The sequence below is a fragment of the Chiloscyllium punctatum genome, chromosome 44 (assembly GCF_047496795.1).
Source record: "Chiloscyllium punctatum isolate Juve2018m chromosome 44, sChiPun1.3, whole genome shotgun sequence".
Classification (NCBI taxonomy): Eukaryota; Metazoa; Chordata; class Chondrichthyes; order Orectolobiformes; family Hemiscylliidae; genus Chiloscyllium; species Chiloscyllium punctatum.
This window is the reverse complement of record NC_092782.1, coordinates 47,644,077-47,657,723: the sequence shown is the minus strand read 5'-3', so window position 1 is coordinate 47,657,723 and position 13,647 is coordinate 47,644,077. Positions and strand designations below refer to the sequence as shown.

The following is a 13,647-nucleotide window of genomic DNA, read 5'->3' as shown; positions in this document are numbered from 1 at the left end:
TTCACCCTTCCACACATTCCTTCACTGCCACTTCAAGCTCCAGTTTCCATTTCGATACCACATTACATACCACACTACATTCTGCCTTACTTTCTTTGAGCTGCAAAGGATGGCAGGGGTGGGGAAAGTTGACCAAGATTCATGTGGCTGCTTTTTAACCTTGCAGAGAGTCTGGGTATTAGTGAAGACTGACTGAAATGCTGATTGCAAAGCCTGTCTGTTGGTCAGCTAACTTTTGGTCTGAGGACCAAAAGGGAATAATGGACTGATGCAAGATACCACAGGATTGATACTGCAGGTGCACTTCAAGGAGAAGTCAAAACATTTTTTTAAAAAAAGAAAAGTGATAGTTTTGATATTCATGTAATAAACAAAAGTTGCACTTATATATGCTTCCACACAGCAGAACCTCTTGCTGGTGGGAAGGTGTAATTATACACGGATCCACTTACATAGCCACTTCATTGTCTGTGGACGTTTTAGGATTTTGTAATGGAAGTTTTAAAATAAAGAATGACTTTCAAATGGGCATTGAACTTTTGTGCCCCTATCCAAGTATTTGCATATCCTTCAATCCTGCTTCATCTGAACCTGAACGTAATCTCTAATTCCAACTCCCACTAGGAGATCAACTAATATCTGATCACATAACTATGCCTATTGTCATACATCAGCACTATAAAGTTATAGGCTGTTTGCTCAAAATATTTGAGCTGTTTTCACCTGCTGAAAATGCCATCTCTAATTGTAACAGCTGAGCGGGGACTAACTTGTTTTTGTTTAAACAAAGGGGAGGCTTGCTACTTGTCAAGTGGTATCCAAACGTTGCTGATTTGGCTATGTGATTTGTTTTCCTAAGAACTGTTCATAAAAAAACTGTATAATAGAGAACAATGTATTACAGAATCTTAAAAGAAATGAAGTACAATTAATCAACAGATCAAATTAATGTTCAGAATTGTTAACAAGTTGTGCCTTAGAAGCATGATGAACCTAATGAATCAACTAAAATGTGCATCATTTAATGCTCTGTGTCTATACCCATCGAGTCTTGGACAGCCCATACCTAAAGCTTAATAGCATTCAAATTAGTCTTCAGGCAGTAAGAGTTCTTGGTGTGCTGAATTTGGGCTTGTGCACCAGTGGAACTAATACAGGTTGTTCTGTTATAAACATGCATTTTGTCAATGCACGTTTGCTGTAACTCAGTTGATGAATTGGGCACAGTTGAAGGGTTTCTAAAGTGTAAACTTTTAATGTGTTTTGGCTGTAATGTGATTACAGTGCCAATATTTTATGTGGTGTTTCTAAAGGGTGGTTTTTCTATAATGCAGGGTTGCAACCATCGCATTGTTCAAGAACTCACTGTATTGCTTACAAACAAAACTGCCCTTTTAAAACCCCCGGTTTTTTATGCAATTCAAACAGAACAGGCTAGGGAATGCAAAATAGTAATGTAATCTTGGACTGCATAGTCAGCATTCAAAACAATGTGTCGTACATGAGGTACAATCTGGGCAATGTATTCCCATGGATGTTTGCTCGCTGAGCTGGAAGGTTTGTTTTCAGACGTTTCATCACCATACTAGGTAACCTCAGTGACCCTCCAGATGAAGCGCTGGTGGCATGGCCTGCTTTTTATTTGTGTTTAGGTTTCTTTGGGTTGGTGATATAATTTCCTGTTCTTCTCCAGGGGCTGGTAAATTGGATCCAAGTAATGTGTTTGTTGATAGCGTTCTGGTCGGAATGTCATGTTTCTAGGAATTGTCGTGCATGTCTGTTTGGCTTGTCCGAGGATGGATGTGTTGTCCCACTAATTTCAGTAAAGAGGAGAACAATAACAAACTGCCACTCCTAGATGCCACAGCAGAGCGAGCAGCCAATGGGGAACTTGAAACCAACGTCTACAGGAAAACAACACATACTGACCACTACAGAACTACACAAGCAATCATCCTAACATCCACAAACGAAGTTGCATTAAAACATTATTTCAACAAGCCACCACACACTGCAGCACAGAGGAACTACACAGAGGAAAATCACCTATACAGTGTATTAAAAAAGAACGGTACCCAATGAATACAGTCTGCCAATTTCTCAGCAGCAAACCCAAACAAACAGACAAAACGAGTCCAGAAACCCTAGCCTCTCTCCCCTACGTCAAAAACATCTCGGAAATGACTGCCAGACTACTCAGACCCCTTGGCGTCATGGTACAAAGCCACAACACACTAAAACAGCAGCTAATGAACTTGGAAAGACCCTATAAGACAACAAACAAAACTAATGTCATTTACAAAATAGCTTTGCAAGAACTGTAACAAACACTACATTGGACAAACAAGTAGAAAACTAGCCACCAGGTTACATGAACATCAACTCGCCACAAAACGACATGACCCTCTCTCACTGGTATCACAACATATAGATGAGGGAGGACACCACTTTGACTGGGACAACACATCCATCCTAGGACAAGCCAAACAGAGAAACACAAGAATTCCAAGAAGCATGGCATTCCAAACCGAACACTATCAACAAACACATCGAGTTAGGCCCCATCTACCACCACCTGAGAAAAAGAACAGGAAATGACATCAACCCAAGGAAACCTAAACACACCAATAGAAAGCGGGCCATGCCAGCAGCGCTTCATCCAGAAGCTCACTGATGATGTTACCTAGCATGGTGACGAAACGTCTGAAAATGAACCTTCCAGCTCAGCAAGCAAAACATGCATCGAGAACCTTTACCTGAGCTACAAATCTTCTCAAACCCACTAATGTATTCCCATCTTTCTTCTTAGCCCTTCAACTGTGTATCTTTGCTTTTGACTGTTCCAGGCGATGGTGATCATAAATGGATACCTTTATATATTTGGTGGGACAACTGGTTACGTTTACAACACAGATTTGCACCGATTAGATCTTACAGCTCGGGAATGGATACAACTCAAACCAAATAACCCTCCTAGTGATTTACCTGAAGAAAGGTGAGCCACAGCTGCCAATTGGGCAGCTCTTTATCAAATAGCATCAGTGACCTTCTCTTTATGTTGGGCCTGACTGCAGATTCTTTGCAGCTTTTGAATGCAACAGATTTTTTGCCTAATTGCTTATTTTATTTTATTAACAAAGGTTTGGCTAGTGTCAAAAGCTCTGTCCATCTAGAGACTACACCTCACAGCAGGAAGGGCTGTGCCTTAATCCTTGCCTGTGTTGAATTTCAGACACCATCCCAGCAGACTTTGGATTCTCTGAGTTCTGTATTGGGAGTGTACGTTTGGTTTGTATTCACATGTTGATGGAAGAGGAAGAGTGGGAAATTACAATGATTATACATTTGCAATGGAGTATTCTTCCAGCATTCCATTACAATGGTCTTTTAAAGTGGAATATCCCATTCATGAGGACACATTCCACAACTGAACATGCCTCTTGCTGGAGGACCAGTGGGTTCTAGGTCAAGGTACAAGGATAAACTGGCCATATAGAACTGTGAACCTAAGGATAGTTAACACTGCCTTCTACAAATCAAAAAAATTGATTTTATTAATACAAAAAAGCTAATGGGTATAAACGTCTGCTAAATTAGCTTAATAAAGTTGTGATGAGAGAGATGACCTTTTTAGACTTTCTACATTGAGAAGTTAAGGAAATTCTGAGAACAAAGGGAAGAATTGGAGAGAAATGGGCAGGAGTCAAGGATCTGAAGAAGTGCTGACCAGTGCTAAAGCTAAGGAAGTGGTAGAAAAGGAGAAGCTCTAACAGAAGAATTTGGTGTCTATGGAAACACAAGTGAGGTGACGGAGGAGCACATTAAGATGGGTGTGTGTGGAGGCCTTTACTGGCAACTCACGTTGGTGGGTATAGGGAATCATTTGGAACGAGAGAATTCCAAACTACCAGACTTAGTGAAAATTCTGAGGGGAGTATACTGAGGTAGGGGGCCAGTTGGAGTAGCATGGGATCCTGCATTCAGGTTCTTGTGTTTGAAGACCAAAGTCGTGGACCTGCTGGACTTAACCACACAACTTCAAGGGACAATGGGTGGTCTGGGGTGGAAGAACAGCTGAGTAAGAATGTTTAGGGCTACTTGTATTTTCAGGTACCGACATGAAATTGCTCACGATGGGCAAAGGATATACATATTAGGAGGAGGAACTTCATGGACAACGTATCCGCTGGATAAGGTAGGGAGAGATCACTCACTCCTGTCACTTCATCCTGAAACAACTTGGAGGTTGTTCTAGATTTATACAGATATGTCAAGACATTGTAGATGAAATAAGGATTTTGGATGGCGTCTGATTGCTCTTGCGGAATTGGACTCCATCCAGTGTTGATGTCAGGCTGGATGAGAGGGCTAATAATGCAGAAGGGAACACTTACTTTTATTACCAGGCTGAAAGGAGGGAATAAGTGGAAAGTTCCGTTCATCAGGTTTGCGGTGGGCTACCGTGGGTGAGGTGGTGGTCTAGAATGAACTGCTGCTTGGGTCATTTGTTGGATCAACATTGCTTCCTATGTGTGCAGCATTGTGGATGTAGGGTTTAATTTTTAGAACATTATATGTGACTGAAAATTAATATTAAGCGTAAAATATTCTAAGTTGTGAGAAAGAATGAACAATGCAATTGCATCATGAAGGAATTAAATTGAGCATGGTATACAAAAGTGAGCAAAATCATCTCAAGTATAAATAAAGATATTCCAGTCCATAGGATAATTTAAACTAGTAACATGTTTTAAAACTTCATTGATTAATTTCACCCATTACTTTAACAAAAAAATAACTAGATATTAATGAGTTCAAAGTGTTGTGAGATGCTTGGCTGGGACAAATCAGTGGGCTGAATGACTTTCTCAAGATTCAGAAGGTTAGTACGGTGTTCTAAACCTTAATTTTCAAGTTCTATTTCCCTTTCACAAAAATGTAAATTCAAGACTTGTTTCATTTCCAGATACACGCATACAACCTGGAGACTAATACGTGGGAGGAAATACAAACAAAACCACAGGACAGAACAGGCAAGTCAAGAGTAGGTTGCTCTGCTAAATGTATCCAAAAATGTGTCCAAGAGAATCATTTTAAAGAGATTTTCAAACGTCTCTTGCCACTTTTTTTGACCTCATTTCCTTGTCCTCCTGTTTCTGTTCTTTCCTCTTTTTTTTTCCCTTCTTTGGTCCTTTCCCACCCCTAATCAACCCCTCCTTGATTTGAGTTTATTTCTAATAGACACTGGGCCCCATTAGCCTTCTCACCAAAGTGATCGCTCTTACACATGAACTTGCAAATTGCTGAACTTCAGAAGACTTCAAATAGAATGGTTACAGCATGGAAGGAGGGCATGTTGAAAAGTGTAGTGCTGGAAAAGCAAGACAGGTCAGGCAGCATCCAAGGAGCAGGAGAATCAAGGTTTTGGGCCTGAGCTCTTCAGGAATGGGGGGGGGGGGGGGTGGTGAGAACCGGAACCGGGAGATAACTAGGAGGGTGGGGGTGAGGTAGCTGGGAAGATAGGTAGGTGCGGGGTGTTGGTGGTAGGTTGGAGGGGAGGGTGGACTGGATAGATGGGAAGGAAGATGGACAAGGAGGACAGTTCGAGAGTGGTGCCGAGTTGGAGGGTTGGATCTGGGATGAGGTGGGGGAGGGGAGATGAGGAAACTGGTGATCGAATTTGATGCCATGTGGTTGAAGGGTCCTAAGGTGGAAAATGATGTGTTCTTTTGGCGTCAGTTGTGGAGGCGGCCCAGGACTTGCATGTCCTTGAAGTGGGAGGGGGAGTTGAACTGGTCAGCCACAGTGTGGTGGGGTTGTTTGGTGCTTGTGTCCCAGAGATGTTCCCTGAAACGTTTCGCAAGTTGGCACCCTGTCTCCTCAATGTAGAGGAGAGCACATTGGGTGCAATAGACACAGTAGATGTGTAGGAAAACTCTGCTGGATGTGGAAGGATCCTACTATTCTTGTTGCAATTGGAGGGGTGGTATTCGAAGACAGAGTTGCGGGAAGTGGAGATGTGCTGGAGGCATTGTTGATCATGTGGGAGGGGAAATCGCGGTCCTTGAAATAGGAGGCCATCTGGTATGTCTTGGAGTGGAATTGCTCCTCCTGGGAGCAGATATGCTGGAGGAATTGGGAGTAAGGGATCGTGTTTTTACAGGAGGGTTGGTGGGAGGGGGTGTAGTCAAGGCAGGTATGGGAGTCGGTGGGTTTGAAATAGCTGTCAGTGTTGAGTCGGTCGCTGGAGATGGAGGCAGGAAGGTCCAGGAAGGAGAGGAAGGTGTCTGAGATGGTCCAGGTGAACTTGAGGTCAGGGTGGAAGGTGTTTGTGAAGTTGACTAGCTGTTCAGGCTCCTTGTGGGAGCACAAGGTGGTGCCAATACAGTCATCAATATAGTGGAGGAAAAGGTGGGGTTAGTGTCAGCGTAACTGCAGAAGATGGACTGTTCTAAGTATCTGACATCTAGCATATGCCTGCTTGGAGGAAGAGCATTTTAGCTCGTCCTATTCACCTGTCTGTTTCCTTTGTAACTGCAAATTTTCTCTGTTCAGCTGTCTATCTAATTTAATTTATTTTTGAAAATCATGATTGAATCTGCATATATTGCTCTTTTCAAGCTATGGAAACTATAACATAACCACTTGTTGCTTTTTGGAAAAAAAATGTTGTGTTGCCTTTGTTTTTTCTTTTGCCAGTGACTTTAAATCCATGTCCTCTGGTTCCTGGTCCCTTCATTAATGGCAACAGTTTATCTCTTCCTCCTTCGTCTAAACCTGTCATGATTTTTGAACAGCTATCAAATTTCTTCTGAACTTTCTTTCCTCTAAGGAGGACAAACCTAGTTTCTCTGTATGACTGGAAACATTCTCTTTTTAACTCTTTTTTTTGTTCCCTTTTCAATGCTTTCACATCCTTCTTGAGGTAGGGTACTGGGAATTGTGGGTACTGTGTCCCGTTCTGGTTGCCCTGTTTATAGGAAGGATGTCATTAAGCTGGAGAGGATTCAGAAGAGATTTACTGGGATGTTGCCAGGAATGGGGGTGGGGTTTATGGGGGAGAGGGTGGACAGGCTGAGACTTCTTACTTTGGTGTATAGGAGGTTGAGGGGTGACCTTTTATAGAGATTTATAAAATCATGAGGTGAATGGTAAAGTGGTGGCATTCAAAATAAGGGGGCATATTTTTAAGTTGAGAGGAGAAAGATTTGAAAAAGGCATGAGGGGCAACTTTTTTGTTTCAAGCTGTGGAATGAACTTTCAGAAGAAGTGGTGGATATGGGTACAGTTACAACGTTTTAAAAAACTTTAGATGAATACATGAATAAGAACTGTTTGGGATTAAGGTCGACATGGACTGGTTGGACCAAAGGGTCTGTTTCCATGCTGTGTGCCTGTATGACTGACCCTTACCCTGTGTTCCACTTGCTCCCCTCTGCTTTTTCAAAAGTGCAAACTATTTCAAACCCTTTTCAGTTCTGAAGAAATCCTAATTTGATTTTAAATGTTAACTCTGCAGATACTGCCAGACTAGTCTCTAACACTTTGGAAATTAAAAACAATCTTCATTTATTGTTAGAAACTATATATGCTTTTTCGTTCATTAGCTCGATAGAAACTTATTTCCAACCCCACTTCTCAATAGTTTGGATCTTTTCTGTAACCATATATTTTTAATGGATTTGTGTTTTCTTGTAGGTTTTCCTGCTGCCAGAAGGTGTCATAGCTGTGTACAAATTGGGCATGGTAAGAAGTTGGTATTGACAGCTGTTTAGTTTGACATCTGACTGTACACAGCTCAGCTCTAAGTCTTGTATCCAGCATTGTGTCCTGTATTGCACATCTATTTATTTAGAAAACCAGTTTCTCCTCTACAGGGAAATGCTGATTTTCAGGTGTTTTCTTTTGTACAGATTTAAACCTAAGAACTAAAAATGAAGTAATTCCACTTTGGGCAATGTCATCGCCATTCAGATTTTTACTGTTATCACCAGGAGATTTTTTGAAAAATATAAACTGGTCACCTAAATCGTTTATTTCTTAGAAAGAAAGAAATAAAAAGTTTAATTCAATCAGATGACTCATGATCATTATTGTCACCTGAGTCAGTGGATTACAGTTGGGTAACCTCTGAAGACTTGAACATGGAAATCTAGGTTTGATTATGAAAGTCTGTGACAGTGCCTGAGGTGCCACCTTTCCAATGAGTTTTTAACCAAGACCTGTGTCCACCCTATCACGTGGATGTAAATTCTCATGGAATACAGGAGCTGAAGTAGGCTGTTCAGCTTCTCAAACCTACTTTGCTGTTCCAGATATGGTCTCACTACCATATTTGTGCACTATCCTCATGCCTCTTCATTTCAGCTTGATGTTCACTATTGGAAGAATAACCGGGAACTTTCCTAGATTATGTAGCCCTAACCACTCTTTATTCCTCTGTCAATATCACTAAAATTGATTATCTGGTCATTGTCATACTGCTGTTTGTGGGAATTTGCTTGCACAAGTTAGCTGTCATGTCTTCTGCATTGTACAAATATTAAATTCTCACCCTGAGATTGTATAAGACATCCAGTAAAGGATAAACAGAAAATTTCAGTCCTCATTCAAATTTCCAAATTCATAGCTATGAACTCTATCCCTCTCTCCCTGGGAACAATCCTGAGATGAAGCTGGTTTTTCTGCAACTTGGGGTCACACTTGGTCCCAAATTGAACTTACAATCTAATTTGTCCCATCAATATGACCTCTAACATTGTCCAACTTCATCCCTGTCTCAGCTCATCACTTGCTAAATCATTTGTTCATGCCTTTGTGACCTTTAGACTTGACTATTCCAACTCAATCCTTACGTTTCTTACATAATGCCTTTCCTATATTTGGGGCCAACTATATCTCTTTTGTTCCTCCTTTAATTCTTCCCCATTTCTCACCCCAATCACTTCAATGCTTGCTGACTGACTTTGGCTCCTGTTCAGGTAAGATCTGGATAATAAAATTTACATCCTTGTTTTTAATTCTCTCCATGGCCTTGCCATACCTGTTGTCTGTAATGCCTCCAGCCCACAGCCTTCAGATGTTCCCATGTCTCTTACTGGACCTTTTGATGCTCAATTTATAAACTTGCCAATGAACTAAGTAGCATCCTTAAATGTAATTACTACCATTTCTGACCATACTTGTGGTCGCCTAGTCTACAATCTCTGAAATAGCTTTTATACCTCTTTGCAATTCCTCTGTCCTTTAAAACCCTCTTTAAACATACCTCTCTGACCAAACATTTGGTCACATGGCCTGACTATCTCCTCCTGTGGTTCAGTCACTTACTTTTGTTTTACAATGGTCCTGTGAAGTGCCTTGGTGCACTTTTGTATATTAGAAGTGCAGATCACATTGTTGTGAAAATCACAATAATTTGTACTTTTTTTGGCAGATGTGTACGTGTGTGGTGGATATAATGGTGAGGTAATACTTGGGGACCTCTGGAAGCTTAATTTACAGACTTTCCAATGGACACGGTTGCCTGCGGAAATGCCAGAGCCTGCTTACTTTCACTGTGCAGCTGTAACCCCGGTGAGTAGCTTAGAGTAATGTCTTTCCGTGCTGGTTTATTTGTAAACTACAATCAGCCACTGCTGAACCTAAGGCTGTCTTTGTCCAATAGCCCTCCCTGTTAGCTTTGGGCAGGAATTGCAGATGTTCAGAGAAGACTGTGAATTTACCAATAATTGAAGTTCATTAATTCTGGCCCTGGCCAAGGAAAATACAAGAGAATGCTCTGTCTTTCGCCTAATATCTCTGTTATTGCTTCTCATTTTAGCCACCTACCTATAGACAGCAGAAAACAGTAATGGTGAGATCCATTCATTTGACTCTATTTTAATTTGATGCTTAGGACTGTTACCTTGGTATAAACCCTGTCTGGTAAATGCCTTTTAATTTGGAAAGTTGTACAGAGTTCATTACATTTCTCCCAGAATGTCAAGATCCACTTGGAGAAGTTTCTTCTCCTTCTGTGCAGTTGCACAAAAGTGTGTAACCATTAGCCCTGCACCCACATCTAGGTAATTTTAATAAAATTTTAAATCGAAATAGTCCCAAGACTGATCCCTGCAGTGCACCATTAGGTCAGTGATCAAATGTACTATCCTTCCTTGAAATTTAAGGCTTCTTACACTCTCTTCCTAAATAATGTTAGACATTCTATAAAATAATCCCAACATGTCTGTCTCTCCCTCTGGTAGACTTCAAACACCATTGGTGGTAGTTTGCTTCCTTTGCAAAGTGCAAAGTATTCTCTCCCAATGCAACCCAACTCTGGGGATCTTGAAGGGTAGTAGTGGTTGGGATTTGGCTATGCACACTGTCCCTGCAGTGGCTCATTTGGCAAGCTGAAGGTCCTTACTGATTCTGTTTTACAGGCTGGCTGCATGTACGTGCATGGTGGAGTGGTCAACATCCATGAGAATAAACGGACTGATTCCCTCTACAAAATCTGGCTGGTAGTGCCCAGCCTCTTTGAACTTTGTTGGGAGAGGCTGCTGAAGAGTCTCCCACACTTAACGCAGTTCTCCACCACACAACTACTCAATCTTGGACTCACACAAGGACTTGTGGAGAGGTTGAAGTGACCGCCAGAGTGAAGAAGGTAGAGAGAGACAAACAGATGTGGATTCTGCAGTATGGATGATGGGCAGTGTCGGAGGAAACTGCTGGGAAGAATACTCCCCAAGGCCTTATCTGCCATAAGTGTTAGATGTCTCAGCTACTTTTTATTTTAGAAGACCTCCTGTCACTTGCTTGCATTGTGACGTGGACTGACCCCCCTCATCCACCACCTTTTCACAAAGGCAAGTGGAGCCTACTTTGTAATTTTTTTTAAAAACTTGTGCCCTGACACTGGAGCAGTTCCAGTTTGGAAATGCAGGTCAGCCTGCCTCTAAAGGTTTCCAGTCTGTTTCAGACTCTGTCTCATCAACTCCAACACCTTCATGTCTTAGCAGTTTTTAAAAGTCCCATTTAATGCAATTAAAAAGTCATTTTTTCCCCCTCCCACAAACCAACTTCCATGAGTCTGAGGTTTTAGTAGAACTGATGATCTCACATGAAACAGCCCTTTTTTAAAATTTTGTTTCAAATTTGACACCTGCAGTGCATGTCCAATATTTTGTTTCAATTTCCGATGTGAAACACCTTTCCTTTTTGTTATCTTTTGGTATGTTTTGCCATCCCACCCCACTTAAATCTTTGTATCAAGAGCCAAAAAGCAAGCAGTTGCCTTAATATCATTTTAATCACCAAGTACTTTTCACACATGCAGTGAGTCCATCCAGATGGTGTTTGAGCCATGCTGATTTGGATTCAATTTGTTTTTTTTTAAAAACTATAATTATTCATAAGGAAAAAACATTTCATGTTGCATTCATCTTACTGCCTTGCCTTATAGAACCCCCCTCCCTATCTAACCTGTCAGTAATTAATTGGTGGTGGTGGTGGTAGTAGTTAGGGTCAGCTGATCAGTTGAACATTGATAAATTATCCTTTGTGGATGTTTAGACAAAAGAAGTGATTGGAATAGCCAGTTATTTTCCACTCAAACAATATGGGCAATCACTTTTCCCTCCGATTCCTAATTTTCTGCAAGGGGGAAAGAATCTCATTGACACTTTATGCAGCTGCAATAATGAACTGTAGGTTTCTACAGTTCCCTTTCCATAAAGGATGTTACCCTACCCCACAAAAAACAAACCTGCTAAAAGATGACATTCAACCAATGGCCCAATACTCATGGGGAATTTGGAGACATTTTAATTGTAATTCTGGGGTTGGGGTTTGGATACAGAAACCTGATCCTATCCCAGTAAGTTAAGAAATCCTGCTTCCCAGCCCACCCCTATGATGTAGATGGATCCTACTCAAACCACTTTATCCTCTACTTGCTCAGGTAAATTGTCTCATTTCCCTTTCTCACCCTTTACTCACTCCTTGAGTGTCATCCAACTCCAAGTCAGTGTACTTTTCAACCCCCTTGTGCCATAACTCAATATAAAATTATCAATGTCTTGGGAATCTGCTCACTTTCAATTTGGCCTGGCTGTTACTATCTTTCGGCAACTAATTAACCTTGCTCCGGATAAGCCCAGGATCAGATGCAATTAGTCTTTAAAGTTCAACTCTTGAAACCACTTCATTTGAATTAATTTGTCCAGTGGCTACAGTAGAGCATAGCATAGCAATTATGTTTTGAGTAATCAGGTTGGTTAAGAGTGAAAGTTGCTAATTTTACAAGCTGCAATGAAAACTAGATTTAAAATAATGCATATTACAGAGTGATCACCTCATTAAGAACCAGCACCATGCAAACCCATTCAACTTCTATCATGACAAGTAATGTATGCCAGGACTTTAGTAAACATGGGTGTTCTTTGGGTAACTGTGATAAGGATTTGACCTGGTTCTTGTTTTAAAAAGTCAATTTATCAGAGACCTGTTTTCATGAATCTGAAGTTTCTAAACAAGGCACCCAATGCAAGTGAAGTACTGAAAGAAAAGGTGGTCAGTCCTTGTGTTCTCCATCTTTCTCACCACCACCATCACTTTGTCCAGGTTTGACTTTTAAAATCACTGCAAGATTTTTCTCCCCACATCTTTTGTTAAGTTAATAAAAGCATGGATAAATCTGAATTGTTCATCAAGTTTATGACCAAAGTGTATACAATCCAGCTAGCAGTATCTGTGCAGACTGGGTTTCTGGTGGTATAGTGTCCAGACATTTCAGCAATATAGGCAGAAGTAGTAACATTTCCTTTTGTACCCATTCAAAGGTCTTAAATTTTAACAGGATCTACATCTACCACTTCCACTGGAAGTTCATTCTATATAAAGTACCCTGTGTGCATTTGTACCTCCGGTCCCTTTTAAATCTCTCCTCTCACGGAAAAGACCTTCACTATTCACCTAATCTGTGCCCCTCCATGATTTTCTAAAGGTCATCTTTCAACTTCCTACAGTCCAGGGGAAGTCCCACCCTAACCAGCCTCCACGTAACTTAAGTCTTCCCAGCATCAATAATTTTGGAGCACTACGTAAACAGTGGGAGACAGAGGGTACCTTAAAACATCATTTATAAAAAAGGTAGAAAATGAAAACTAAGACAATAGATGCAAGAACTATTTAAACGGTTTAGGATCAATGTACCAAATTGTTTTGAGTAATAAACAAATCTGACTACAGGCTTCAGTATTTTTTAAGCAAGAAAATTGAATTGTTTTAATATGGAGTTATTGGGCTTTACAGGGTTCTTAAATCAGACATTAAACTATGGTCATCCTTCTGACAAGCCTAGACCCACACTTTACTGGAGATCATCATCATCCATTAAAAAATCAAAAGAGCTCCACTTATTGTGAATTTTAAGGAAGGAATGAAAATTGGGTGAAAGAGCAATTAGTGAACTTTTGTCTGATAAATCTTTAACTTATTGCAGGCTTTAAAATAGGATAACTTACACCTGGAATCTCTGCATTCCTCCAATTCTGTCTTCCCACTTTATCCCATCCTTTGGCAGCCCCCCAGCCTTGACTAAAAATGGACTGTGCTAATTATATCATTACAGGTGGGTAGTCAACTTTTAGTGGTACAGGT

General features: G+C 40.8%; 1 protein-coding gene across 5 annotated transcripts in view; it reads left to right on the top strand.

Annotated features, from left to right (window-relative positions):
• klhdc10 (kelch domain containing 10) overlaps positions 1–13,647 on the top strand; it is a 43,981-nt gene that overhangs the window by 26,898 nt on the left and 3,436 nt on the right. For 3 of the 5 annotated variants that reach the window (XM_072562864.1, XM_072562867.1, XM_072562866.1), the window contains 6 exons: positions 2,847–2,995; positions 4,093–4,195; positions 4,967–5,033; positions 7,699–7,746; positions 9,437–9,576; positions 10,425–12,687. In XM_072562864.1, coding sequence (XP_072418965.1) covers positions 2,847–2,995; positions 4,093–4,195; positions 4,967–5,033; positions 7,699–7,746; positions 9,437–9,576; positions 10,425–10,634 — 717 coding nt within the window. In that variant the 3' untranslated portion in view covers positions 10,635–12,687. Of the gene's footprint in view, positions 1–2,846; positions 2,996–4,092; positions 4,196–4,966; positions 5,034–7,698; positions 7,747–9,436; positions 9,577–10,424; positions 12,688–13,647 lie in introns of those variants that run through there. The other 2 variants (XR_011955315.1, XM_072562865.1) reach the window with 2 other exon arrangements.